At 48.3% G+C, this 27,843-nt stretch overlaps 4 protein-coding genes across 5 annotated transcripts in view; 3 read left to right on the top strand and 1 right to left on the bottom strand.

The window, feature by feature from the left end:
• Nucleotides 1-2,380, bottom strand: part of LOC108570136 — a 53,729-nt gene extending 51,349 nt beyond the window's left edge. The window contains exon 1 of the mRNA XM_017931926.1: nt 3-2,380. Within this exon, the coding sequence (XP_017787415.1) occupies nt 3-2,380 (2,378 nt within the window). The remainder of the gene's footprint in view (nt 1-2) is intronic.
• Nucleotides 2,381-9,949: 7,569 nt separating this feature from the next.
• Nucleotides 9,950-12,300, top strand: LOC108570197 (helicase SWR1). Its single transcript, XM_017932000.1, has 5 exons — nt 9,950-9,969; nt 11,440-11,623; nt 11,715-11,869; nt 11,942-12,061; nt 12,135-12,300. Exons 1-5 carry the CDS (start codon nt 9,950-9,952, stop codon nt 12,298-12,300), a joined length of 645 nt encoding a protein of 214 aa, XP_017787489.1.
• Nucleotides 12,301-18,113: 5,813 nt separating this feature from the next.
• Nucleotides 18,114-23,775, top strand: LOC108570196 (mucin-5AC). Its single transcript, XM_017931999.1, has 9 exons — nt 18,114-18,136; nt 20,006-20,073; nt 20,152-20,509; nt 20,596-20,776; nt 20,865-21,190; nt 21,260-21,599; nt 21,672-22,246; nt 22,391-23,036; nt 23,404-23,775. Exons 1-9 carry the CDS (start codon nt 18,114-18,116, stop codon nt 23,773-23,775), a joined length of 2,889 nt encoding a protein of 962 aa, XP_017787488.1.
• Nucleotides 23,776-24,644: 869 nt separating this feature from the next.
• The window catches only part of LOC108570147 (autophagy-related protein 9A), a 4,770-nt gene continuing 1,571 nt past the window's right edge, over nt 24,645-27,843 (top strand). The window contains exons 1-6 of one of the 2 annotated variants that reach the window (XM_017931937.1): nt 24,645-24,826; nt 25,490-25,599; nt 25,773-26,092; nt 26,186-26,652; nt 26,739-26,923; nt 26,997-27,843. The exon at nt 26,997-27,843 is cut by the window's right edge and continues 104 nt beyond it. In XM_017931937.1, coding sequence (XP_017787426.1) covers nt 25,546-25,599; nt 25,773-26,092; nt 26,186-26,652; nt 26,739-26,923; nt 26,997-27,843 — 1,873 coding nt within the window. In that variant the 5' untranslated portion in view covers nt 24,645-24,826; nt 25,490-25,545. Of the gene's footprint in view, nt 24,827-24,857; nt 24,928-25,489; nt 25,600-25,772; nt 26,093-26,185; nt 26,653-26,738; nt 26,924-26,996 lie in introns of those variants that run through there. The other variant, XM_017931938.1, reaches the window with a different exon arrangement.

The following is a 27,843-nucleotide window of genomic DNA, read 5'->3' on the forward strand; positions in this document are numbered from 1 at the left end:
TTGACGGTGAAAATTCGCTCTTTTGACTGGAGTTTGGCGTGCAACTCGAATCACCATAGTCACCGGACTTTTGGCTGGAGCCTGAGGAAAGATACTTGGGCGATCTTCCAACAAGAGGCGCTCTGTGGTTCTGATTCACTATAGGCTGTCGCGTGATCTTTACTTGAGCAGATACCGACTTTAGGATTAATCCGGACGAGTTATCGTTCTCGTACAATCCATGCTCGTTCAAATACTCTGGCGGTTTAGTGTTGTACCTAGGAATTTGCTCCTGTCTCTCGTCCTGCTCCTCCAGATAATTCTCGTAATTGGACAACTCCGTTCGAGAATGAGGAATAGCTGGCAATGGCCTGTCGATAGGATGGATCGCTCTAGGTCTAACCAAGTACCTTTCGCTCGGCGGAGCCGAGATTCTTCCAGAGGGGCCGTGATTTCTCTGAAAAAAATAGGATCGACTCGCGTGGTTCGGCTCCTGCAGGCTGTGCTTCCGTTCGAGCTGGCCGTATCTCTGGCCGAATTCCTCGCGCTTCTGCCTCTGCTCGAACTTCCTAATGTCCGGAGATATTCCAAGATTCGCGTTCCTCTCGTTCCACCTCTCGTCCGGAGCGATCGAACTGAGGCTCGAGTCGGTCGTGTAAGATCTAGGCGCTCCGGCTCTATCCCTCAAAAGACCCTGATCCTCGTCCCTCGCCAGATGATCCGGAGTGCTAGTTATAGGTCCCTGGTCCGGAAACAGCTCTCGCTTAATCTCGTCCAGCCTCTCCTCGATTATCGACCCGTTCAAGCTGTTATCCAGCTTCACGTTCCTCTTGATGTCCTCGTTCAGATTCATCGTGTCCGGTGACCTGGTGTAATTCCCGTTCTGCTGGTACCTGGCGAAGTGTCTATCGTCCGGCCTCTTCCTGTCCTTCGATTCCTTCTTCTTGTAGTCTTTCCTCGAGTCCTTCGGCGAGAAGAAGCCCGGCAGCAAACGTCGAAGACCCAACTTCTTTTTCTGCTTCTCCTCCTTCTTCGTTCGCGAGGTTCCCGGTTCCATGGCGAATTCTTTTATGAGACTCGCGTACCCGTCGCGTACCCCTGGAAGATCGCCGGGAATGTACGTGAAGTCCAACGAGTCTATCGTGCTCTCAGTCTCGTTTCCTCTCTCGTTAGCTCGATCCTGAAACGCCAAGCGAACTACCACCTCCGTATCGCACTCATCTTTTTCACGCTCCTCGTAGTCCTCTTCGAGTGCTTTGATCCTATCCTCGACACAGGAGTCAGAGTCTACCGTACTAACTGTACTATCCGCGAGCACTTCCTCCAAAGTTCGATTTCCAGAAAGGTCTATCGACGTCTCGTCGTTCTCAAACTCTGTCTTACCCTCTTCCTGTTCGAAGATCAACGTACCTTGATCGCGCTGCTCTTCGCCGACGCTCTCTCTGGAGGATACGCTGCCAAATTCTTCCACGTAGGAGGACTTGGACGAATCTGACGAGTGACGCTCCAATCGATTCTCCAAAAATTCACCGGACCACCTCTTTTCCACTTCAGACACCTTCTTACTATACCTAGGCCTCACGCTCTTCTTCGTCAGAACAATCTCGTCCGAGTCCTCGTTCGACACGCGGTCTAAATCCGTTTCCAGCAGCCCGTTCTCTTCGATCTTCAATCTCTTGTCGAGATTGTGCTTCCGCAAGAATTCCTCGTCGAACGCAAGCTCGCCGAGAAATTTCTCGTTTGCGTTCGAGTCCACGAGCACCGGCAACTTTAGAGCGCAGTTTTCCTGCAGCTCTAGCAGCTTCTTCTTATACCTCTGAGCCGTGTTCGCGTCTATCTTGGTGTTCAGATTCTGTTGAAGTACCTCGATGTTCGTCTGACTTTTCTCCAGACGATTTTTCGCGTTGATCTTCTCCACTTCCCCTTTACTCTCCTCGACGACGTTCGCGTCGCTGGAATTCCCGTTCTTGCCAATGGATTTCGCGAGCGCCCTAAGACCTGGCACAGCGATGCTACCAATGGAAGGGCTCTTGGTTAATTTGATGGGTTTGATCCTTTTCTCTATATTCTGCGATTGCCTCGATGGAACATCGTTGTTCGAGGCAAGATTGCCAGTGGCAGTGTTAGAGATAAGTATATCCTCAGGAAGGGAAGCCCGATACTTGGTATCGGTGGATTCCTTTCTTTCGTCCTTGGCTCGCGTCAGGAGCGTTTTTCCAGGCTCAGATTTTAACGACAGCTTCCTGGAACTCTCGTTCTTCGTTAGAAGCACTTCCCGGGACCCGGTGGAGGACTCGAGAACGATCTTCTCGACGGTAACCTTGTCCACAGAGAGAACTCGGAGCTCCTCCTCCTTCTTCTTCGAGGGACCCTTATCGCCGACTTCCTCCGCCGCCTCCATCCTTCTTCTCCCACGAAGCACAGCTTAGCGGCGCCTGGAATGCAAAGCATCAACACTGCCTCGAATCGAATTCGCCAAAAATTCCTTTCGAAATGTTACGCAGGAATGTCACGACGGTCCTAGTATGTACTTATCGTTAGATACACCGTGGAAAATTGCGGACTCTTTACCTCGTCGAAGAGAAAAGAAACAAAAATTTTCCAACGAATAATTCCTGCAGGTATCTTGGATATTTGCCCGGGCGCAAAGGGAACGGTGAAGTTTCCGCGTTCGCGCAAACTTCGAGACGGCAAGAACAAACGGTCTCCCGAGGCCGGAGCGAAAGGATCGAGTTTGGCGAGACGCTATGCAGGCGCCAGGATAATATCAGCCGCGGTTCGCACATGGTATCACGTTACCTTGATTACGAGAAACCGATCTCGACTCTGCGTTTATCTCCAACTACCACATTACGTGACTCGTGCCCCGTTTCGTCCACGAAAGAATGCTGCGTCCAATTTCTCGTGACCTGCTCTCTCCCTCTCTCTCCATCTTTCTCTTTCCTTCGACCCTCCCACATCTGACATGCTGCACAATTCCCCTCTATCTCTTTCGTCAATTTCGTATCAACGATGTCGTGTTTACCGCGATACGTTGAAGAATAGGAGGAACACCACGGTGCCATGGTAAATTACGAAAGAACCGATCGCCGCGGTGTGTGACGAACGAGCAAAGAGCAAGCCCGCAAGTTGGCCGGTCATCGCGTTCGCGGCTCGAACGGAAGAACCGACGGCTTAAAGTCGCCAAGAGCAACGACCGTAACCAATTCCCTTGGTAACTCGCAAACCGCCCGAACCGGGACGCTTTAGTCATTTTTGAGCGCGTTTTTCGCGGTCCCGTTACCTTTCCTTTCGCTCTCTCCCGCGATCTCTCGAGAGCAAAGCGTTTTCACGAGTCTAGGAACAGCTGGGTCACCGGCGCCGCGATGTGCACCGCCTTCTTTCGCTCGAGAAAAGAGCCCAGCGGGAAATGCAATATTCGCGATTGAAATTAATACGCCGGTGTTGGCTTACGATACGATTGTAAAAATACACGCTGTCGCCATCGATTATTACGTAAACAACGGTTGTACCTGACGTAACCGTTTCACGCTGCACGATAGTAGAGCGGGGCAATGAAAAAGGTGAGAGAAAAGAAAACGCGATCGGAACGAACCTAAACTGTTCTTTCCTTTTAAATATCGGTTAGAATTCACGTTCCTCGGCCGACAGGTCGATATTCGCGGGCCAGTTACGGCAAATTGATATTTCCACGAACCGACGTACAGTTGTTTTGCCGACCAGCGCATTCCGTAATCTTCGGCCAGAGAGAGAGCGCGCGATAATTGACGGAGCGCAGAGGGACGTCTCGGTTAATTATCGTAGCTCTCGTTATCCCATTATCGTCGTTAGATACTATCGCGAGGGCTCCTTTGCCCGTTGCCGACCGTCGGTCTGCAGGATGCACTAAGGTCGCTACTCTACAAGGCACATCCTGGCCGAATAAACGCTGTGTTACGTAAAACGAGAAACGCCGATGAGCAGATTCCGCGCGAAACATTACGAAACTCCGAAACAATTTAATACCATTAGTCACGTGTACGCGTGAAATTTTCTATTTACATCCACTTTCCGTACCAGGTTCCTTTCGAGACCACTTCCCCCCCGGGCAGATTCCTCAGGATTAATTAACTCGCGATAACTGGTAACAGTTATCGATCCACTTGTACGAGAGGAGCACTCGCGACAACTATCGATAACATTAAACCGTGGCGATTCATGCATCTGGCACACTGATAAGCTGTCCAACTGGTGCAACCGAAACCGCGCGCGTTCTCTCGTCAAAAGAGATCTATCGGAGGTTAATCGATTAGAGGAGCCAAGGCAAGTCTTCGGAGAGGAGGAATCCACTGAACAACACTGAGACGCGCACTGTTCGATCGATCGAGTGTCCTCACTGCGAACGCGACTTTCCGACCAGGCGAGAAAAAGGACGAGGAGATCCGCGACGGGACATCGCGAAGAGGAGCACGCGCGGAGTTGTAGGAGGAGGGCAAGGGAGGGAAGAATTAATCGAGAGAGAGAAAGAGGAGGGGGAAAGGAGGGACCAGGCGGCGTCAACGATGCCTCTCTGCTGACTGACTGCGACTTGGTCGCGTAATGCACGTAGAGCAAGTGAAACAGAAGGTGGGGGACAGAAAGAGCGAAAGACACTGGAGTGGATTTGTAAAAGTATGCAACAGCGAACGCGACGAGCAACGTGCTTATCCTCTGGCCAACTGAGCGTTCACACCGATAACGAGTTACAGGTACGCGCCTATTTACTTATGACGCATCGCCCGGTATCAGCAGGCCACTCTTCAGTGACTCTCATCGCCGGTATATCTCTTGGAATCCATCCGGGGGACATTCGTCGTGCCGTATTTACCGTGTGTAGAATTCCGGTAGTCGTTTTACACCGCGGCCATGTCGCGTCGACGGGGTTCGCTTAATTTTCGATACGTGACACCGAATTTTCTCCTTCGTTTCTCTCAAGGACACCCTGTATAACGAGGTACGAGCCCCTGGCTGCTTTCCTTCTCTATTACGATACCGTCTCGAATTCTCCCCGAACGTAACCACCTTTCACGAATAAAAGAACTCTCCGTCGACCTCGACACGGATATGCCTCGTCTCGATTCCTCTCGATCGCGAGGCAGAACACACACGACCGTGTCCTCCGCGTGAAAAGCTGTCCCCCGTACGTGGAGCTCCTTCGAGAGGCCGCTTGTGCAACGCCGCGGCACTGTCGGTATCGTTTCGGAGAAGAAGCGTTTTCGGACGTGTGTGAGAATCGAGCCAGTTACGGAAAAACGGAAACCGTGTCGCGGTTAACGGGGCTTTGTCGTCTAGACGAGTAGTTTCTTCGACACTTCGTTAATATTTATTTACTTATTAGTACACGGGTTTTAACCCTTTGGTAAACAAAAGTGAAAAACAATAAACTACAAAGAGACAGATAGATTGCACAGAAAAGTCGTAAGGGGCCAGAAATCGCATAGTATTATTTCTAAATGTAATAAGGGAGGAAGAAAAATTGAGAGAACAGTAAAATCTATCGGCATTGATAAAAATTCTATTTAGACAATTGAACTGGCTTCAGTACGTAATATTAGACGGTGTCTCAGAGATGGCCGAGATGTATTTAAATAAAATTTGGATAAGATAGCAGGACAGCAAGAGGGACCATTTAATATTTTAAAAGCAAAAATAAGATCAAATACTATTCTCACGACGTTCAAGAGATGAAAGGTTAAGACGAGATAAAGCAGGCGAATAGTTATGATCAAGGCGAGACATACTACAATTTAGCTTACGGGAAGCCTTCAAGTTTGGAGGAGAGATAGCGATGATGGGGTGACCAGACAATAGCACAATATTCTAAACGTGATAGAACCAAGGAGCAGAACAAAATTTTCATTGTATTAACGTTCTTAAAGTACTTCGAGACCCTGTGAATTAAGCAAAGAGTAAGGAAAGCTGCACTTGATGTAACTAAGATATCCTTAGAAAATGAAAGATCGGAGGAAAAAATGACACCAAGATCACGTATTTCCGTCACAGAATTCAAAATAGTATCATTTACAGTGTAATTGTAGGTTAGATAGTTTTTGGAAATATAGGCAGGTAATTTATGTAGGCAGAGCGTGCAACTACGCGGGGAAATGGCGACACGCGCGAACCATACCATCTTCGATCGCGGAGGATCGTAAATCTATCGAGGCGGAAGGAAACACGCAGGTACAAAACGACGGGGGGATACTTTTGGCGAATACCTGGGAAAGATTTGACCTGAAGGAACGAGCATCTGCTCGATCCCTCGCGTGATTTTCCCAGTCCGTCCCGAAGGAAAGAAAAGTCTCGAGTAAACAGAACGGTCGAAGACATCTCTCTCCCCCTCTCCCTTACGACTATTCGGCTACGACGAATTTAAGCCCCGACGCTTGAATCAGCCCTCTCTACACCCCTCCCCGCCCTTCGTCCTCCTTTTTCGGCCCTCCTCCTACACGCTACACGTCCGTCTCTCTCCCATGAATGAACCACTCGCCTCGCATCCGCCTATTTCGGTCCAGACGCGCGCCCTTCGCCTTTCGTTGGGGGAGAAAATTATTTCGGTCGAGGCGACGCGTAAACGTTTCTTTCCTTTCCTCCGGCGTACGGCCGAAAAATCGAACGAACGATCGAGAAGAGAGAGATCGTGCTCGAGCGGCTCGAGGTTACCATGGGTCAGCAGCGTTCGTGCACCGAGAAAAATCATTGCATACACGTAGTACGGCGCACACGTACGAGAAACTGGACGCTGACAGCTGGAAACTGGTTCCGAGAGAACGCGAGAATGAGACGGACGAGAAGAAGGAGGAGGGGGAGGGGGAGGAGGAGGAGGAGGCGATGGTGGTGGCGGTGTCGAAGGCGAGAGAATAAGAGAGAGAGAAAGAGAGCGGAGAAATGGACGTAGCACCGTAGCGTCCATCGCCACTGGACCAGGAAACAAAGGAGCCAACGACAGCTACGAGTCGCGAACATTCGAGCAAACTTCCAATGAAACGGTCTTCCACGAAATACATCTGTGTATGTGCGAGACCGTAGATTTTTCGTAAGCTGATAACAGCTCCTTTCGATCGAGCATGCACGGACGATCGCGTCTATTGTATGTACGCAGCCATTGTGCCTCCCTCCTTCAGAGAAGAAGCAGAGATCCGAGCCGTGAATACGAAGAACCCGCGTTCTTTTACCTGCAACTACCTACCTACCAGCCGAGCCCAATTCGTTCGAACGAAGTAGCGATATTCTACGTTTAACGTCGATCGTTTTCAAGTTACCCGCCAATATGTATAACGCGAACTTTGAATTTACTTCCCTTTCGTAAGTTCGGCACGGGACCGATCTTCTCGGATGTTTACTCACCATGACGAATAGCAAATTAGTCAGACCCACGCGAGAGCAGAAGATCCAATTTACGGTCCAAGGAGATGTTCACGGGTGAAGAGAACACGCGACACTGACAATTCGCTCCTTCGAAATCTTCTTGCGCGTATGTAATTGTTCTCACGAGTAACTTGCACCGTACTCGAGAGAACGACTCGAAGACTCGAAGGAATAGGGAAGTAACGATAGAAATAGACGAGGAGAGCACCGGTTCAAGCACGCCGGGCCCGGAGCGAACGAACGTCAGGCCGACGGCGATGCAACAAGTGACAGACAAGCTCCTCGACTCTTTTAGTTCCCTCTTCGGCTACTCTGCCGGATGGCGCTACTGCTCGGCAGAAACTGAAAGTTCAAACTTTCATTCGTCTTTTCCCGCCCTTTTCTCTATCCACGGCCAATTTCTACCGTAACAATTCAAGCGGACTGAACGGTGCTTCGCACATTTCGTACATCTGACATTTATTTAACTTAATTCTCGCGTAATCCCGATGAAACGCTCACGCGATACCAACGCGCCGTTGGTTAACTTTACCTGTAGTTGACGAGAGAAAGAAACGAGTCGGAAGAGTTTCAGAGAGAGTAAATTAAAACGATCGTTCGTGCTGGATCCACGTGAAAGATCGATATTTCGCGAAACGTTGGAAAGATGAAAGGCAACAAAATGGCCGAGTACTCCGTTCGATCCCATCGATCCTACAAAGACGGTAAATCCTTTCGAAGGCTGCTAAGCACTGCCGAGAGGTGACAGCACGAGTTTTACTAGCGGCTCGAACGGTTCTTCTAGATTCTAGAGCCTACCGATTTCTAGAAAGGGATTTCGACCGCTGACCAAACACTTTCGGCCAGCCGAACTAATTCTGCGCCTTCTATTTCCTCGAACCGCCATGGTGAAAAGAAGCGATGCGGTAATCGAGGAAAAATGTCAGGATTAAGGTCGAAACTGAATGAGATTCCAGTGGAAATATGTGGGAAATATGTCGGGAGATACACAAAGTCTTCCATCTCTCTCTCTCTTCCATTCTTCAGATTCGTTTCGCGCAAGAGAGCTCTCGATAGAGCTCGAGGTGGTTAAACGAGAGGTTGGAACGCGCAATTGTACTTGCCGCAACACCTCTTGACATTTGCACACGGAAGATCCTGAATATCTCGCGAACCGAGACGACTCCGCCGTCAGGAGTTCGAACAGCGACCTGTCTGGAATTGATTTTATCGGTAAACAAAGCGGAGGAAGGCCGTAGCTTTCCTCGATCCTAGACACATTTCGCTCGATCGCGATTTCAGCGAGTATTCGCGCGTGTCCTGTACACGTAGAGACCGTTGCACAAGACTGCGATACTTTTTCCCTTCGAACCTGAATGAATGCTTTATTCGTCACGGCCGGATTAATCGAAACGGAAGGAGGAGGAGAATGAAAAAAAAAAAAAAAAAATAACGAACGACGTTGAAAACAAAGAAATATCCTCTTTGAATAATTTCCCCCCGACGGCTGGTTTAGCGACTGCGCTTAAAGGACGACACGTTGGAATCTCAAGGATAATCGTCCTCCCGTCTAGCGGGCAACACCGTCGAGAGGATGCTTTCTTTAGCCTCCTACTGGTACAATATTTACGACGTTCGCTCTACCGTGCAAACTTTGCCACGATTCTACACGAATCCAGTAGGAATTCTCGCGGTAGGAAACAAAAGCAAATAGAGGACAACGGTCAGGGTGTCTGGCGCATTCTTGCCCACAGCAGGCAGGTATACGCGGGCTCCGTGTCGCTCACTTTCACTGCTTACGCTCTATCTAACTATAAAACACGTCCTAAGCTCGTTTCGGGGGACGATCGACTCGATCGCCGGACTGTTCGATCCGTTCAGTCGCCTCCGTGTTATCGATCGGTTACCAAATTCGTTCAATCGCGATACGAAGGATTATTCTCGACCACTTATACTTGACCCTTTGCACTCTGATTTTTCCCATTGGTAGTCAGCCGACTCTTGGGAACGATTTAGCCTAACGTTCCAGTCAAATCGACTATGGTACTTGGGTAGAATAAAAGTACCACTCGTACCACAAGTACCAGTTTATTCTAATCTGTCCTTCGCGATCCTGAACGAATTATTTACCAAAAGGTTGAAGAATTCAATTTTTCTTCGTTTTTCTTTTTGCCCGTTTTCTCCTCCCGCGCGTACAGGTGTAGATTGTTGAGTTTTCGGAAAAAGGAGGAAAATGGTGGCTCGGAGGGGAACAATGGCGCGGGTCTCGCGAAGGATATATCAGAATCACATGTACACGATAGGTGGATGGGCCCGGGCACGGGTGGCTGCTAGCCGAGTGAGAGTGAGAGAGTGATATATATATAGAGAGAAGGGGAAACTCGACTCGGCACTCCAAAGTACACAGCCTCCGTGATTGCAGTGGTGTGCTTTCGGTTCCCTCTACACCGCTCCGTATTCATTCTTCGCGGCTTCGCGCCCGTGGTAACAGCCGATCCACGTTTCCACGCTGCACGCGCAGGACACCATCCGCAACCAGCTCTTCCACGCACGCACGCACGCACGCACGCACGCACCCACCCACCAGCGAACGAACGAATTTCACGCCATGAAGTTAGCAATATTCGCGTAAGTATTACAATTTCCAACGCAGCTTCAAATGAATTTTCGCGAGTGAGCAACCGAGAAGAAGGATATCCGAATATAGCAGGGACCAAGGCCAATCGAAAGGTGGCGTACTCGTATTTAGTCTAACTGTCGCAAGTAACCGGCTCGCGTAGTGCACGTAACACGACAGAAACCGATCGTCGGATCAACGACTAATAACAGGATGCAGGAAAGCGCGTTATGCAAACGTCGATCCCGTTTCCAACCAGGAAATCGATTAGAAAACGCGTTTTACTATCGATCAACCCGTGTCGCAATTCACCGTTGCTTTTCCTTGACATTATTAGGACTCGGCATCTCGTACGCGTGGCTATTGTGGTGTACCTTTTCAACTTATCGAAACTGTGCAATTTCTCTTGAAAAACCACGAAAACGAAGAACCGTGACGTTATGTCACAATCGCGGCCGGCCGCGGTCGCTCGAGCGAGCAACGAAATTGCGTCAGGACACCCGCAAAGGCCAGTAGCCGCGAGGAACCGTGGAACCAGCGCGGTTCTCTAGGAAAACTCTGCCATTTTCTTTTAAGCTGTACGAGAGAAATTCGCGAGGTTCGAGTTTGGCTAGTTTTCGTGACATTTGTGAGCCACCTCACGTACTTCGTGTGTCCCTCGCAAGCGGCCAATCCTGCGGAGTTGCACGAGCCAAGCAGAGAAAGTCAGTTTCGTACGTGAATGTCACAGGTCAAAATCCAGCTGGTGTATACGCGGATCTACCACGACACGAGCGTGCAGCCGCGAGTGCACGATCCTACGTAACGATTCCTACGTACACGCGATTCCCCTCTCCAACCCCGGGGAGGACGTTTCTCGTCCTCGTCACCGATTCTATTTTCGATCCTGGCGAAAGTTACAGCACACTGCAACAGCTCGATCCGCAGTGTGTCCTGTGCGATCGTTTTAACCCTTTACGGTGGAAAAACCTGACCTACTTGCGTCGAAGGACGACGAAATTTCAAGTGACACGCGAAAGAATCGCGAAATAGCCACGAAAGGTTAGCAACGCTTCCTTACGCTTCGTCCACCGAGAGTAAATTGCTCGCGCGGATGTGAGTTCGTTGCCTCCTACTGTTAGGAAAAGTATTTTCTATACCGATTCGCGTGCAATGCCTCCGTTTCGCCACACGCTCCAACCCCCCCATTATCGCAATATCTCCAGCTGTCCGGGTTATTGCGAATTAATAGCCCAGCAGCCTTGGTTACACGCGAATCGTTCGCACCTCCATTCAGGAGGAATCGAGGAAGAGAGTCTCCGTCCTTTACTTCCTGTTGCGGTCGATTATTCGGTTCGCTGGCATTTCCTAGATCCTCCTTTCACTATCGTTCGAGATCTTCGTTTTTCGACCTCGCGGGATTCTGCATTTCCTGCCACGTCGAAGTAACAATTGGAACATTCGAACATCGTGAAAGACTGAGAGAACTGATTCGTTTACAGGTTGGTGGCGATTTGCCTGATAGCCGTGGTCAGGTCAGCAGACGAGGAGTACGATTATGAGGAGGAACCAGCTGCGGCACCAGTCGTTCCAACACCGGCTAGATCCAATTCTGCTCGACTCGGTGGACTATTGTCCTCGAGAGGACGAGTGAACGTAGGCAGAAAATCTTCCGGCGCAGCAACGGTGAGTTCCACCGGCTCTACCCCTTTGTTCCATTCGTGTAACCAACCTTTTCAAACATATCCCGTGACCGTTAAAACATTCTCCTTCGAAGACACAATCGACCACGGCGAAGCCTGTCGAGCAACCAGCTGAACTCGAAGAAGAAGGCGAGGAAGAGCTCGACGAGGAGCAGGAACAGCAAGAAGAGGTCCTCACCACGACGACGGAGGCTTCGAAGAAGGTTCGAGGTGGAGTTAGACCGTTCAGGTAACGACGCACACTATAAAACGTTAATCCCCTCTTTGCTGATATGTGACGGCGTGAAAAAATCGATTCAAGGTCGAATCAGGACCTGCTGGCAGCACTGAAGAGAAGGAGAGCTCAAGTGGGACCGAGCACCAACCACAAAGAATCCTCTGCTGCTCAAACTGGCACTGAATCGACAACAGCAAAATCCAAGTAACGAATGCGCACACTTCTCCTCTTCGATTCCACCGGTTTCAGAGTACTAAAGGAACGGTGATTCTTTCAGGGCGACCACGAATAGTCGCAGCAAGAGCAACACTGCAAACGAGGCAAAGTCTTCGGGACGCGGCAGGTTCGGAGGATCCAGGGGAAGCAAGCCCTTGCAAGAAGAGGTCGAGGAGACTCAGCGAGAGGAGGTTCAAGTGAAGCCCAAGCCCTATCGCAGAGGATAGATCGATCACGGAGAGAACAGCGAATTTCTCAGCTTCCTCTAACCACGCGGGACGAATAAAACGCACGATCCTCGTGATCTCGGGTCGAAGCGACGCGAACGAAAGTCTCTCCTCTTTTGTAATTCAGGCGCGTTTGGAAAATCGGGACGCGACGGACACGCGGACACCATTGTCACGATCGCGTACTAATCGAAAAAGAAAAAAACAAACGAAAAGAAAACTACGTGTATATAGAAGAAGGCTGCCATTCACAACCGAATACTCAAGGTACTACTTACTGTATAAATGTAAATTAATACGACAATAAAATTTCTGAGAAAAAAGGAAAGAGAAGAAGAAAAAGGGGAGAACACCGTTCCAGAGTGTGTAAACCAACAAAGTGTACTAGCAACTAATGCAAAATTTATGCGGAATTTTCGAGATCTCGTGGGTGTCCCCGGTAGGCTAACCTTCACGTCCAAGATCCTTATCTATCGCAAGTCACTTTTCTCCGACATATTTACATGCGTATATACACCTAAGTACGTGTGCAAGAATAGCGCGTAGGATGTGAGCAGGAGAAATTCCAACCGGTGCCTTTGGAATGTCGAGGGCGTGCTCCATCTGCACTCTCGCATTCTCATCTTTTATACATCTCGCATACACCACTCCCAAAACTTTGACTCATTCTATTATTCCATTGTACGCCCTCCTCTAATCGACTCGATTCTCGTTCTCTAATTGAGAATCGTGCAAGAAAGCTGCGGAGGGAGGATTCGAGTTTCGAAGACGGACGAGCGACGAATTCGGAATGTCGCCGGGTTGACGATAGGTAAGGAAAGAAGGAAGAGTAGAGTAGAAGAGAGGGCGAAAGGCGAGTCGACGACGGTGAGGTATATAGGAAAGTGAGAGGCGGTATCTCGTCGGCCTTGGGGCCTTCGCGAGAAGCATTTCACTCGCAAAGACCATCCGAGTCGTCGCGTCACCCGTCTGATAACGCAGCACAGGACACCTCGAGAAATGAGAAAAAAAAAAAAAACACACAACGGATTGTGCCGCGGTATTTCACATCTTTACACGAGAATTCGCGACATTTTCTCTTTTACGTGGAAACGATATTTACTGTACATAAGCGAAACGAATAATGGCCGCTCTCGCGAGGGAATCTACAATTGGGACAATTGCTGGCAGCCAGTCCAACGAAAGAACAGATAGGCGTCCTATTCACCGGTCATCCTTGAGTGAGGCGACATTCCGCCGATAATTTCCCGTTTCTCCCGACCTCTGTAGCCTGCTAACAGCAGCCAGATATCGACAGACACCCCGGCGAAAATGCTATCACAATTAATCGCTACCATAATATTCGTGTTTCGAGGCTGGATGTATTACATCTACGTGACCCGAGCGACACGATTCGTGCAATGACTTTTAACAGAGAAGACACCACCAGTCCTACGCTGACCTTTCGATAATGTCACCGAAGCCTCGGTCAGATGTAGCGGTAATAACGATCTCTCTACGTGGCTTCGTCTCTCGCCGCCACGGAAACCTGCCTATTGTCATACTCCGAAGAAGATGGCTCATCGATAAAGATCGCGTTCCTTTACGAAAGTAATAACGAAGCCGGAAGGAAATTGCGTAAACGCGATATTAGAAAGTTTCAAATATCTGGTTTCGCGAGCCGCTCGAAAAAACGCGCCATCGCGTTCGGAAAGAAGAGGAGAAGAGCCGCGACGAAGACTAAGACGATGACAACAACGGCCTCCGTTACGAAATGAGGAAACGATTATAGAAATGCAACGCGAGGCGAGCCACGTTATTTCTCATTATATGTATTGCACAAACTGTAACATAGCTCGAGAGAGGAAATACGTCGTCTTCGCGTCTCGCGGTGAGAACAACTCGTATAATTGCACTTCATTTGCGAGCTGGCTTGTTGCAAACAGCCACGCGTAATCTTCTCGTATGAAACCGAGGGAAAAAACTGCACGAAGAGCTACGAATACGGGCGTTACGAGCGATAACGAGGCTCGAAAATGAAACGAAGCGCCGGGGAGGAAGAGGGAAGGACTTTCTCCGAGCGGAGATCCTTAGTCGCTTTCCCTGATATCGTATCCGTGAATGTTTCTCAAACGAAGGTACGTCGTATCTAAGGGCGTAAACGAGTCCAGGTCCGAGTAAAACTCCTTCCAAGTTTCTTCGTGGTTTGAGAGATTGGTTCCTTCGGACGATACGCAGACTGCACGCCTACCGCGTGCACCAATGTTAAGGTCGCTCTCCATCCCCATCATCGATCCGTGTAACGAAACGTGTTGGAAGCTGACGCGATCTGGGTCAAGTTTTACCAAACTGGAATAAGCCTCGGCAAAAATTCAACCTCTACCAACATTCGTTCTCTTCAAACCCAATCCTCCGTACCGTTCTACATGTGTACATAGATACCTACGTATACGTCAGTTGAAAGATGAACGCGACACTCGGTTACGCAATAGCCAAGTACGAGATAGACAAGCGTATACGCTTTCACGCGGATGGCTCGGCAAAGAGCCGCGAATCGGAGTGGCACGATTTGGCCGTCACGGTCGCCGAAAGATAAAAGAATAAAGGCATCCAGACCGGTTAACCGGTTAACTGTTTGGTGGGAGGTAGGATCGATGACGATGGGAGGCACTTTCCATGAAATTCCTCAAGGCGCCTCTCGGCAGGTTTCATCATCGCGGCTTCCCGACCAAATCGAGCACTATTAGCGTCCGATGCATTCCTCCTACGGCCGCCGAGTCGAACAACGAAGCTGTTCCTCGAAAAGGAGGCGGGCCATTGTTATCGAGAGCGAAAGTCATCGACGAAGATGTTCCACCGGCGTGGTATCTTAGATTCCGGTTCTCGGTTGTCCTTAACATTGAACGGGAGCTGGTCGCGTTCGACCTCGCGTCCAGAGGATGTTTCGCAACCTGGAAATTTCACTTCTCTCGCCATTGACCAGTTGCCCCGTCGCGTTAACAACGAACCCTGATATCCGGAGCAAACAAGCTTACAAATAGACCATGGATCTCGTCAATAACGATCGCGATCACGTCCCGTGGACGTTCCACGAGCCTTCAACACATCCGTGCCCAGAGAAAGTGAACTTTGTAAAGGCGAATTCGAAGCAGAGACTCATCGGCTAGACTCGCTTCTCTTTTTCATTTTTTAGCTCCTTACCTCGCGTGATTTTTCTAACGACCACGCGATGCATCGTAAATACGCGTACATATGTATACGATAACGTCATGCTCGTATACGATAACGTTACGACGAGAGAAGATTAACCTCCCGATGAACGTGTTCATTTGCAAAATCGTGCGTCGAATAGACGTTGAAAAATCTCAAACGTTCCAAGATTCCCGGCGTAAACGAGCGAAATTTCGAAACGTAGAATCTAAAAGGTGCAGTTTTCTTTTTTTTGTCGTGCAGTGGTTCTCCTCGATCTTGGGTTAACAAGAATCGATGACGCACGAGAAGCTAAATAGCTACTCACGACGGTAGTTACGCATGCTGGCTAGAACGCGAACACGGAGAAAGTCAAGACCTACGGTGTGAATGGCCATTTTGAAGGCGTGGGTTTTTAACGTTAAATCGTGATCCGTGCGCGGAATTTTGATCGCGAGCCGGTCGATTCGTATCGGCTCCGGTCTGACCGCTCCGGTCGCGAGCGCGTGAAAATTTGGCGTGGATTTTGTAAAAATCACACACACGCGGTCTGCTCGAAAGTGTATCGCGAGAAATCGCGCGAACCGTGAAGGTCCATTGAAATGCGGCTCGAGTTCCGCGAAAGTGCAGTCAAGGTTCTCGGGTGCATTCTGCTCGCTCGTATGACCATACACGCGTAAACAGATTTCAATAATCCTTTCGAGGAATTACGAAAAAAGGATCAAGCCTACGCGAGCCTATCTTCGCGAGATGCGTCACTCGGCGATATTGCATTTTGCAATGTAAAATATGCGTTGCGAAACGAACGGACGATCGCGAACTAATCCGAGAGAAAGATGAAAATGGTAAAACTTGGCATAATAACTGATGGTGTGGTGCGTACTGGGCACGATGCACCTGTGTAAGCCGAAGGGGGCAAGCGCAGTCAATGGCCGGCCGTATTTAGCCTTCGATTTGTACGCAGCAGAAGGTTCGGACCGCGCTCGGTACAGCGGATATAGTAGGCGCCAGGCTGAATGGTAATCGACCGCGGCTAATTCATCCATCATCCATATACGATTCGTGATACGTCGACTCTCTGCTCCTACAGAAGCCAGCTCCTCCGGTTATTCCAGTCTTACTCTACTACAATAACGCGCGCACAATAACAGGAGACATTGTTCTCCGCCGTTTCGCGTGCTTGCTCGGCAAAGGGGCGCGCACGAGTGCTCTCCTTGTCGAGAGAAAGTCTCGTAGCAGTTCTGTGGGTGTATCGACGTGTGTGCCTGCCGCAGACTTTGTGCTTTGATGCTCCACCAACGAAACAGACGCCACCAATGTACCATGCTTTTACGTCGCAACCTTGATCCAATACAGATCCTCCCAAGGAGCAAGGTTATTGTTTGCTTGCCACGTTTAGGCGTAATCCTTCTTTTTTCCTTTCTTCGTTCGACGGAGAAGAAGAAGAAGAAGAAGAAAAAGGATGTCGTTGGTAGTCGCGATATATACCGGGTATAGGCCGGGCCTGGTCTGGTCCTAATGGATCGACATTCTTCTTGCGCAACGAGACGTAAAGACCTTTAACGCGGCACCTACCTTCTGCTTCTCGACGCGCCTGCTGCGGATTGCTTATATATGATTACGGAACTCACTATGTTCCACCGGGCCTTGACACCTACGATACCTATCGAGTAGCGTATCAAACGTGTCCCGTACACTGACTTGAAAATTTTCGCGGAAAGTGAGAGCAGCAGCCGTCGCGTTACTCGGATCCTTGAAAATCGTTAGCTTTGGAGGAAGCTGGTTGCTGGGAGGAAGAGCATTTTCACTCTGTCGTCAACGTACGGTCTAGCCTTTCAACGACCGTGGGGCTACATGATTCACGCGATTCGTGAAAGCGATTCACCGGCAGCTCCTTGGAATTCCCGCGTGCAGCAGCTTCGTCCTCCCATAAACGAGAATGTGAAACGAGACGAAAAGGAAAACTGGCGAGGAGAGGTGTGGAAGAGACGGAGTGGAACTAGGTGGAACATAGGTAAACTGGGTGAACCAGCGGCGAGGAGCCGAACAGCCGAGCAAATAGTCGAGACAACACGCGTACACATCGAGTCGAGTTCGACTACGTGGTGTCCAGTTTTCATGGGCTGGTGGGGTGTTCTCCAGGTGGCCGTGGTGGGTGGCGTATAAGTAGAGGCCTGCATTCGCCGCCGTTCTCATACCCTCACCACGTCCTTCGACTACCTCTTACTTTTACTCCTCGCCTCGTTTTCCGCGTCTCTTTCTCTCCTTTTCCACCCGTTTATCCCGTTCTGTGTGCTTCCACTCACGGGAAAGAGAGGGAGCGAGAGCCGAGAGCGAAGCAACCAGGTACGCAGAACGCGCGTGAAACCGCCGGTGTGTCTCGCAGCTGGAGCACGAGAGTGTCGTCTCGAAGAGAGGGCAACGATGATCGCGAGTGTCCGGTGACGAAACGTGTTCTCTCAGTATTTTCTGCCGATACATCGCACCACCACTTACACCACCACCACCACCACCATCGTTACCATTGCCTCGCATTTTCCGCTTCGAACCGACCTAAACAGGGGAAAGGTCTGCTACGCGAGCAAGCGTCTGGACCATCCAGCTGCTGCTCTCCTATCGCAACGAGTCCAAGAGGAATCGCCGACATGTGGTTCAAAGCAGTCCTCCTGTAAGTACCGCTGCATCCAGTTCCAACGTACCCTCAACTGTATACCATTAAGAAACCGATCGACGCGATACCCAGGCAAACTAGACTCCGTTCCGTGATCTACGTAGATACCTACGTATATATACATATATACACGCGAATCAAGTTATTTCACAATAATTGGTCTCGGTCGAAAGCACAGTTAATCGTGTAAAAAAGCGTTATCACGCGTTCTTGGTTTCGTTTTCGGATACTTCTCTTTGCATCGTTAACGACGTCCCCGAGGAATGGTAATTAGCGTCGTCGGTTGGCCGTTTGTTTTTCTTCAAAGTGTAAGAAAATGTTGACGATTAACTCGCCGAGTGGAAGAGTGTCGATAGACGGGAATTATCGTAAAAGTTCGCTCGTTACTGCATCGTTACAATCTCATCAGAGATCGCTCTCTCCGGCGATTTAATCGAGAAAAAAAAATCGCCGTCGTACAGCATTCTCGTTCTCGGTCGCGACTTTCGCAGAATCGCGGGGAAACGCTCCAACGTTTTCCTTCTCGCGAGACGATCGAAACGACAATGTCTCGCATCCTCGCGCGCGTATTTTACGATCCTTTGCGCAACAGTGCAAAACTGGTCAAATAGAAAGTTCTCTCGGTTACATCCTCCCAACGTTTGCCAAGCTACTTAGCGCGATTCGCAAAATTACCAGAAAAAATATTCACCGATTTGCAATAGGCTTTCACGGTAATGTTATGAGTTACGTAACGCGAGTGTCTCGTGCCACTGGAGATACCCACACTACATACGCTTGTAAGCGAGACAGCTTTCTCCATATGGAATCGCGATAAATTCCCTCGCTATGCTCAACCTTCGAATCGTCATCCGAAAAATCAATCTCTCCGGAAACGGTTTCTACAACACTTTACACAGAGAATCCGGCTAGTGGGCTTTTTAACGTGAACGATTTTAAGGTTGCCAACGGTGAATACCGCCGATCCTACGCTCTACACAAACAGGATGCACGTATATATCTATATATCGTTCCTTTCGATCGCGTTCGCAAATGTCGCGGCAGAGCTCATGAAGCCATCGACTTTCTATCGGACAGAAACGCGTCGCGACCTTTTCGTCCGTGCAAAAAGGCGAAATACTTGAAAACGTTGCCAGACAACGAGCCCTTGCTGAGCGGCTCTCCTTCGTTGATCCGCACAGGTAATCGATCGTAACCGATCGACCTTGCGGACAACTCGTTTCCTTACATACGCTCCATCTTTCATTTTTCTTCCTGCATCGATTCTAAAACATCCGAGCAATTTATTTTCGAACTTGTCCCGGGCATGCCTCTCGATCCTCGAGCGGTACACACCTCTCCGTTCGTTCGTTCGTTTCGTACGAAGAAATGGATCTTCTCTCAGGATCCTGTCAGATTTTCGGCCTCGAGCAACGTACAGCCTTGAGCAAACGAGGACGAGGTCGCACCGCTGTTCCCAGCCACGCTACTAGACGGCCTTGACTTTTTCGTCCAACTCCAATTATCCGCTCACGAAAATTGTTCTCGTTACAGACGAAACGGAGCAGGTGGCACTTTTCCACTAGCTTCCAGAAATCTCCTACTTGCATCTCTTTCGTTAATATCGGTTAATACGTAATAGTACGATCGGTTGATGCGTCGCGATGGAACGCGAGGATGTTCCCTCAAGCATGCGGTTGAACTTTAACGCGAGCTTATCCAGAGTATGAAAAGAACAGGCCAAGCTGGCCTGCAGCTTCCAGCTCACCGACCAGACCGCGAACTTTCACCACGCGGAGCGTTGTCTGTTGCCCTGTGTATACATATAGGCGTTTGATCTCTCTTAGACTATAATTCTACGTTCGTCAATTTATTTCTCGTACACAGGGTGTCCTGCGTGATCGCGTGCACACTAGCCGAGAACGCGTCTAAAAGTACACCGGTGTCTGTCGGAGGTAAGTTTTTCTTCTTATGGAAAATGTATCTTCGATATGCTTCGTAAACCTTCTATCTGTTCCCTTTTCTATTCGTAGAATTCGTCACGTCTCACAAACTACCAGAGAGCATCGCGAGACCGTCGGACTTCGACGAAGAGGACGACGACGTCGTCGATGTAGAAAGGAAAACTGCCTCCAAGGATGGGAAACACGCGAAGAAGGTTATCCCGAAGTTGGAAACTTTTGATAAAAAGCAAGCCAATCTCGACCCGGTTAGGCGTTTCGATTTCATCGACGAAGATAAAGCGGACACTACGAAACGACAGGTTCGCGTCGAGTTGGAGAACTTCAGCGACACCGGGGTGCTTCAAGAGGATGGAATTCGAAGAACAGATACGCACAGATCTCGCCTCGATGGCCAGAGGGACTCTGTGATTCCTGGAGTGCGCGTCAGGTAAAAATATTTCCATGAATCTCGAGGAGCTGTGTTACGGGGCGAGGCTCGTCGGCTAAATTTCCTTCGTTTTTCATCCGTTTCAGCGACGAATATCCAACCACTATGATGCCTGTTCTGACTACGCCAAGAGAGGCGCGTGCCTTCGACTTTGTTCCCGTCAACATTATCCGCGACGATGGCAAAGAGACGTCCTTTCGCGAGAGAAATTTCGGCGACTTCAGCGACGTCAGTTTAGTTCCCGCTGGCACCAATTCGCGTATCCAGGTGAGAGGGATTTACTTTCGATTTTTCCGTCCAAAGTGTCTCACCGACATGTGTACATATACACGAGGAATGAAATCTTGTTGAACAGGTAAAAAAGGGACCAAACGGAAAGGACTACGAATACGAGTACGTATATTATTACTATGACGAGGAGGATGAGAATAAGGCGGGTACCGCGGACTCGGCCGTCACCAATTCTTACGACGTTCCTTCTAGAACCACGCCCGCGCCTAGGCGCGGCGGCTCCTCCACCAACAGAAACAAGTACAGTAGCGCGGAGAGGTCTAGCACGGTTGAACCTGCCAGCAACGAAGTGATTCCCAACAGGAATGGCAACAACAGAAGCAGACAGCTGATCGAAGCTGAAGACGTGTCCGAGGAGAGACTGCCGACCAATACTAGATTCCCTCCAAGGTGAGTGTATCCTTTTCTAACGAGCCACCTTTTGTCGGAGTATAATAATTCGTTTCATTCGAATGACAGATCGAGATCTAATCACAATACGGGGACCACGGAATCGACCAGAACTCGTGGAAATCGTCCCAGACCCGGATTAGATCTAGTCGATTCGAGCAGCTTCCGCACGCACCAAGAGGGCCCGGAATTCCCTCAAGTCTTACCTAAGGGACCAGTTCGATTTCTCGGGGTCACTCCAAACGAGGAGAACGGCGGAGGCGGCGCCGCCGGTGAAGAGAAACCGGCAACCAGAGGACGAGGGAGACCCCAAAGAGTCCAAGAACCAGCTCCGGTGGAAGAAATCATCGAGGACGTGCCTGCTCCTACCACAAGGAGGAGGCCATCGGTCACCACACTCCCTACCGAAGTAATTACCTTGCTATCTTGTGCAATCGGCTAATAACGCAACTTGAACGCTACTGTTCCTTCTCTTCTGTAGGACGAAGTCGAACCTACCAGAGGGCAATTATCGCGAGCCACCGAGGAAAAGGAAGACGAAAAGGGAGAAACGTCTCCGGTATTAGAGAAACAAGTGTCTTCGGAGAATAAGCAAGAGAACGAAGAGCAGGACTATTCTTCGGCGAGTACCGCTTCCTCGGCAGGCACTGAAAGTCCTACAACAGAGTATCCATCCTCGATGGACAAAGTTGCTCTAGATCTGTATGCTTTCGTGCAACAAGGTCAGAATAATTTGGTGGATGCCAGCAGCAGCGAGGCTACAGACACTTCTTCCTATGGAACTACACTCTCGAACGACGAAAGTACCACTGATTTCACTGCTGTGACGGAATTGTCCGCGACTACGCTCGCTACTGAACCCACGACAACTACTATCCCGACGTCTGTGACAGAATTAACCACAACTACTACTACGCCCGCTACTACTACTACCCCTACTACTACCACGACTACTACCACCGAACCTCCTACCACTACAACCACTCAGGCACCCGCTGGAAGAGGCAAGTTCAGGAGACCAGGTATCGGTGGAGGAGCTGGAGGTTCACGAAACAGGTAACATTTTGAGCAACGAATCTCTCAGACTCTACTCTCGTATTCTTGCAATTAGTCGTACAGTCGTTCTTACAATTATTAGTAGCGAAAAGTAGGTTCAAGTGTTGAAATATCGTGGACATTCCATTCGATCTTCTCCGGCAGATACAAGTCGAACGGAAGTGGAAGCACGACGACTACAGAATCTCCAGCAGAACCAACCCAACGTACTCGAGGACGCTTTGGTAGCAACGGATCTAACGGAGGAGGTTTCAAGAGGAATCGACCTGGACATAAACAATCTACCGTGGAAGAGGACGCGGTGCAAAAGGAGAGCTCTAGCGCGGTTCAAGCGGAAAGACCCTCGTCGGGAACACGCAACAGATTCCGTGGTACAGGAGGTACGAGATCGGTCTCTACGACCACGTCTGCTCCTTCTAACGGAGGTTCGACCGCGTCTTCCAATGGACCATCGGGAATATCGAGACCGTCCTTCAACAAACTGAACATCAATCGACGACGAGGAGGAAGACCATCGACCACTACACCGAATGCTAGCGAAGAGAGCCAAGAGTCCACCAAGGAAACCGCACAGGAAGCCGTTACTGCGGCACCAAAGTCGACCGTTCGTTCGAGGCTTCCGGCAACAGGAGCTAGACCGGTCATCAAACCCGGTGCTCGTGTAAATCTCAGACCGAAACCGGGTCAATCGACTACCACTACAACCACCACGCCTATCCCTGCAGAGAATTCGGAAGAATCGTCTATAGACGAGCCAGCTGGAGAGGGAACCGAAGAGGAGACTCACGAGGTACACAACTCTAATCTAATCCAATTACGCGTATTATCATATGTTATTATTATCCCCCAATACTGCATTAAACCCGCAAATAGTTATCTCTAGATTACAAAAAAAAAAAGAAGTCGTAAGGTTAAACCTTGGAAAATTGACAATTACGTTTGATACGTTCCTAAGAAATTCCGTTCTCAGACAGTCCTCCGCCCCCCATCGCGTCGCGACGAGAACTCGTCGCTTTCACTGAATGCCCTTTCGCAAAATGTCACGCGACTGCTTCTCGTCTTTCAAGAACTGTGTCGTCACACACACGCACGAGCTATCTACAATCGCACAAGCATCGGTGAAAAATGTATATTCTTGTTGTTTTTCTTTTTCGCAGGCGCCTGCAGAGACAAGTCCACCACCGAGTAAATCCACCACTGTCAATCCTCTGAACAAACTACGCAATCGAAACAGACTGCAGGTGCATCCTAAAACTACAACCAGGTCACCTGTGCCTCTGGCGTCCAGAAGGTCGCCTTTATTGCCTCGACGAAAGGTAACCGAGGCACCAGTTCCGCAGGCTAGCCAGGAAGAGGTGTCCGAGGAACCGGACGCGTCCAGCGAGACGGAAACTACCGAGGCCACTTCCGCTGAGACTAGCACAGCCGCTAGCACGAAACACGAAGAAACTAGAGGACTGGGAGGACTCCTAGCACCTAGACGTAGGATAACGCCTCGACGTCCTGGACAAATTATCTCTCGGGAATAAGAATCCGAGAGAGAGGGGAACCATGTTCGATAGCGAGAACCAAGAATAAGAGGAGGAAGAAGAAGAAAGTGGAGAAAATATTCGACGAGAACGAGCTTGAAAGGGAACGTAAATTATCGTTCTTAAGCCTTGAATATTCGTGCTCGAAGCTGAGAAAAATCCTCTTCTTTCCACCACGATCATTGTCGAGAACGAATAATCGAGACGCGGAACGAGGACAGAGAGTGTTATTGTTGCAATTTTAGCATTAAGTCGTAGAGGAACGTGTAGAGAGTTGGCGCGGTATTCTTCATCGGTGAAAGTTCTCCATGCCCTCTATGCATTTGTATCGCGAGGCGTAATCGCGATGCCATGGACGAGAGGAAACATGTACCGGTGATTTTTTTGATCCCTGAGAATTTTCATTGAATTCGCGCGATAATGTCCACAATTGAAAACGACAATACGATTTGTTACCTTTATTTAATAACTACGCGAACTAAGATACTCGTAGAACGAAATACGACACGTGTCGTATCGTAAAATAATATTTTTGTAATTACGATGTTCCACGATACGCTGTAAATATGATACTGCAATAATTAAAGATATGTAAACCTAATTATTACACTGTTGTTCTCGATTCATTCGAACAGCTAGCCCCTTGAGAAGAAAAAAAATATATTTACACTATGTAGCCAAGTACATTATCGTTTTGTACCGTATAGATTTTTCTTGTGGCATCGAGAGGTTAAAGGCGCGTAATAATCGTTAAACGTTAACGAAGAAATCGCTCTTATCAGCTGCTCAACTGCGTGAACGATACTTCCTAAAATCAACGTACGGTTCGTGCCAGGCGGAACGAGCTGAACTACAAATAGAAGCAAAATTCAGCAATGATGGTGAAACACGGGGATTTGGTCGAATGTTTTTAACGATTCAATATCTAAATTAGCAGTGAATAATCGTTCGCGTCGCGGTCAATATGTGAGTGAGGATACATGAATGTGCAGCTGGTAGGAATAAGCACGTGTCAATTTGGAAAGCGGAACGAAAGTCGGCAAAAACGAAGGTACGGCAGGATGCTTTGTTTATGGAGATCAGCTGTGTTACCAAACATTCCAATCGCTTTCGCTGGTGCGTCTACGACGCTTCTATTTTCGTCGGATAAAGGTCAGCCGAAAAGCAAAGACAAAAGCGATGCTCGAAGCGAGAACTATACTTCGTAAGCTGGGCATATTGTTCGTAATCTCGTTGAAATTAAACTAGATTTCACCCTTGAAAATATCGAAAAAATCAAATGCATCATCCTCTTATAGAACAACGAATCCAATTTCCTATTGCGCGTTAATCGATCATCCAACATTTTTTTCCCCTTAGTTTATTTATTCTTCGGTGTTATCGAAGTAATATTGTTCGCTATGCGAAATCTTCTCAATAATAGTCGTCTCATGCGTATACTTTGTCCGAGAATGATTCATGAGAGAGTGTATTGGTTAAGAAAATATTAAGGTAACGACCACAATGATGAAACGTTGAATTTCCAATACATTGAGAAATAAGTTGACATCATCATTGGTAGATAAGAACAGAATTGCCTTAGACAAAGGAACAAAAGTAGACAAAGAAGGGTTTGAAGGAAATGTTTGCAATAAATAACCTAACAGCTAGATACAAATCTTTTTCATGTGTCGCGTGTTAACACGTTCATTTTGGTGGGTGGCTTACATTTTAGATGCTTGCGGAGCAACCATTGACCGGTAGTTAAATATTCTTAAATGACATGAAAGAATGAAACGAGAAACTGTCATAACCTGTGTAGAGTCGAACCGACGAGCAAAAACGGTAAGACTCTGTCCTTTAGGATTTTCTCTATACCTGACAAGTTTAACTGCATGTTATACTTTTCTTATTTTATCTTCTCCATACCTTTCCTATTATAATATAATCTATTACTTTCTTCTATCCTGCTACAACTACTCTCTATGAAGTAGAAACTAAGCAGATGGAATTTACAGATGACAACGGTATTGGATGGCAGCTATCAACGCATGGAGCCATACGATGGAGAGGAGGAGGATGGGGAAGATGACGATGAGCACGAGGAGACACCTCAGGAATCTGGTGTGATGATTCACGTGGTTCCAGAAGGAAACAAGGCCAGATGGAATCACGTGGAAGATCTAGATTCATTTTTTACAAGAATGTACCACTACCACCAAAAACATGGGTTCGCTTGTATGATGCTGCAAGAAATGCTTGAACTAGGACAATTCGTTTTTGTAGTCACTTTTTCAACTTTCCTCTTTCATTGCATAGATTATTCCGTATTATTTAAGTAAGATTTCATTGGTTGATACCAAACTTGATATATTACATGTAAATACCGAAATAAACGAGGAATCCTGTAATGGGATCTGTTTATTTTCAGAAACAATGTAACTAATAGCACCTCGCACAAAACGTCGATAAGCGACGCCATTCTATCAACGGGCGAATGTTCAGCGTCAATGGGTTGGGTCACTTGGATCTGTATATTAGTAGCTGCAATTTTTTGGATTTTACGACTGGTAAAAGTTTTGTACCATTTCACGCAGTTTTGGGACATTAAACTATTCTTTAACACCGCGCTGAAAATCGAAGACTGCGATCTGGACAATCTGACCTGGTACGAGGTACAAAAGCGCGTCAGAGAAGTGCAAAAGGAGCAGGAGATGTGCATTCACAAAAGAGAGCTTACGGAATTAGATATATACCATAGAATATTAAGATTTAAAAATTATATGGTGGCAATGATCAACAAATCCCTGTTGCCTGTTCGACTGAAAATCCCTATCGTGGGGGAAGTTATTTTCATGACAAGAGGATTAAAATACAACATGGAGTTACTTTTGTTCTGTAAGTTTCGATATATTTCGATAGCCGATGATTAAATGCGTTGTTAATATTTCATTATTATCATCATTATTACTATTATTACGCAGGGGGGCCATGGTCTCCGTTTGAAAACAATTGGCATCTCAAAGAGGACTACAAAAAATTGAACAAAAGGCAGGAACTTGCGAAATCACTGTCCAAGCATATCATGTGGGTTGGAATAGCGAATCTTGTACTTTGTCCACTGATTCTACTATGGCAGATACTATATTCTTTCTTTAATTACGGTGAGGTGGGTATCTCTAGTTAACGAGCCAATTATGTTTTCTCGTGTAAAAATTCATTGTATTTCTGTTCCCTAACAGATCATCAAACGAGAGCCAGGAACTCTAGGTAGCAGAATGTGGTCTTTATACGGTCGATTATACCTCCGTCACTTCAACGAGCTCGATCACGAATTAAACGCACGTCTAAATCGTGCCTACCATCCAGCCTCTAAATACATGAGCATATTTACGTCTCCCATTATGACCGTTATCGCGAAGAACGTTGCTTTCGTGGCCGGTAGTATACTAGCGGTTTTACTAATATTGACTGTATACGACGAAGATGTACTAACAGTAGAACATGTGTTGACTACCATGACTATACTGGGAGCTATGGTGGCTGGTGCAAGGGCATTTATACCCGACGAGAATTTAGTTTGGTGTCCAGAGACTTTGTTGACTGCTGTCCTAGCGCATACACACTACAGACCGGATAGTTGGCGAGGTCATGCTCACACTCAAACCACGAGAGCCGAAGTGGCACAACTATTCCAATATCGTGCAGTTCACCTCTTAGAAGAATTAATTTCCCCTTTGCTCACACCGTTCATTCTTTGCTTCCTCATGAGACAACGAGCCTTGGACATTGTCGACTTTTATCGTAATTTCACCATCGAGGTAACAGGCGTTGGAGATGTATGCAGCTTCGCACAAATGGACGTGCGAAAACATGGCAATCCTATGTGGCAGACAGTTACTCAGAGTCCTATAGACGATAGGAGTGCAGGATACGATAATCAATACGCCACAGAACCAGAAAAGATTCAAATACCTCTGTCAAATCAAAATGCTCAAGCGGAAGATGGAAAGACAGAACTGTCCCTCATACATTTCACTTTGACGAACCCTGACTGGAAACCACCGACCCACGCGGAAAATTTCGTCA

Source organism: Habropoda laboriosa, unplaced genomic scaffold, assembly GCF_001263275.1.
Source record: "Habropoda laboriosa isolate 0110345459 unplaced genomic scaffold, ASM126327v1 scaffold80, whole genome shotgun sequence".
Lineage (NCBI taxonomy): Eukaryota > Metazoa > Arthropoda > Insecta > Hymenoptera > Apidae > Habropoda > Habropoda laboriosa.

Coding starts and splice junctions, on each gene's coding strand:
- LOC108570196 (XM_017931999.1), top strand. CDS start 18,114: ATGTGGTTCAAAGCAGTCCTCCT. Junction 20,510..20,595: donor ATTCCTGGAGTGCGCGTCAG/GTAAAAATATTT, acceptor CATCCGTTTCAG/CGACGAATATCCAACCACTA. Junction 23,037..23,403: donor CCGAAGAGGAGACTCACGAG/GTACACAACTCT, acceptor TCTTTTTCGCAG/GCGCCTGCAGAGACAAGTCC.
- LOC108570197 (XM_017932000.1), top strand. CDS start 9,950: ATGAAGTTAGCAATATTCGC. Junction 9,970..11,439: donor ATGAAGTTAGCAATATTCGC/GTAAGTATTACA, acceptor ATTCGTTTACAG/GTTGGTGGCGATTTGCCTGA. Junction 11,624..11,714: donor AATCTTCCGGCGCAGCAACG/GTGAGTTCCACC, acceptor TCTCCTTCGAAG/ACACAATCGACCACGGCGAA.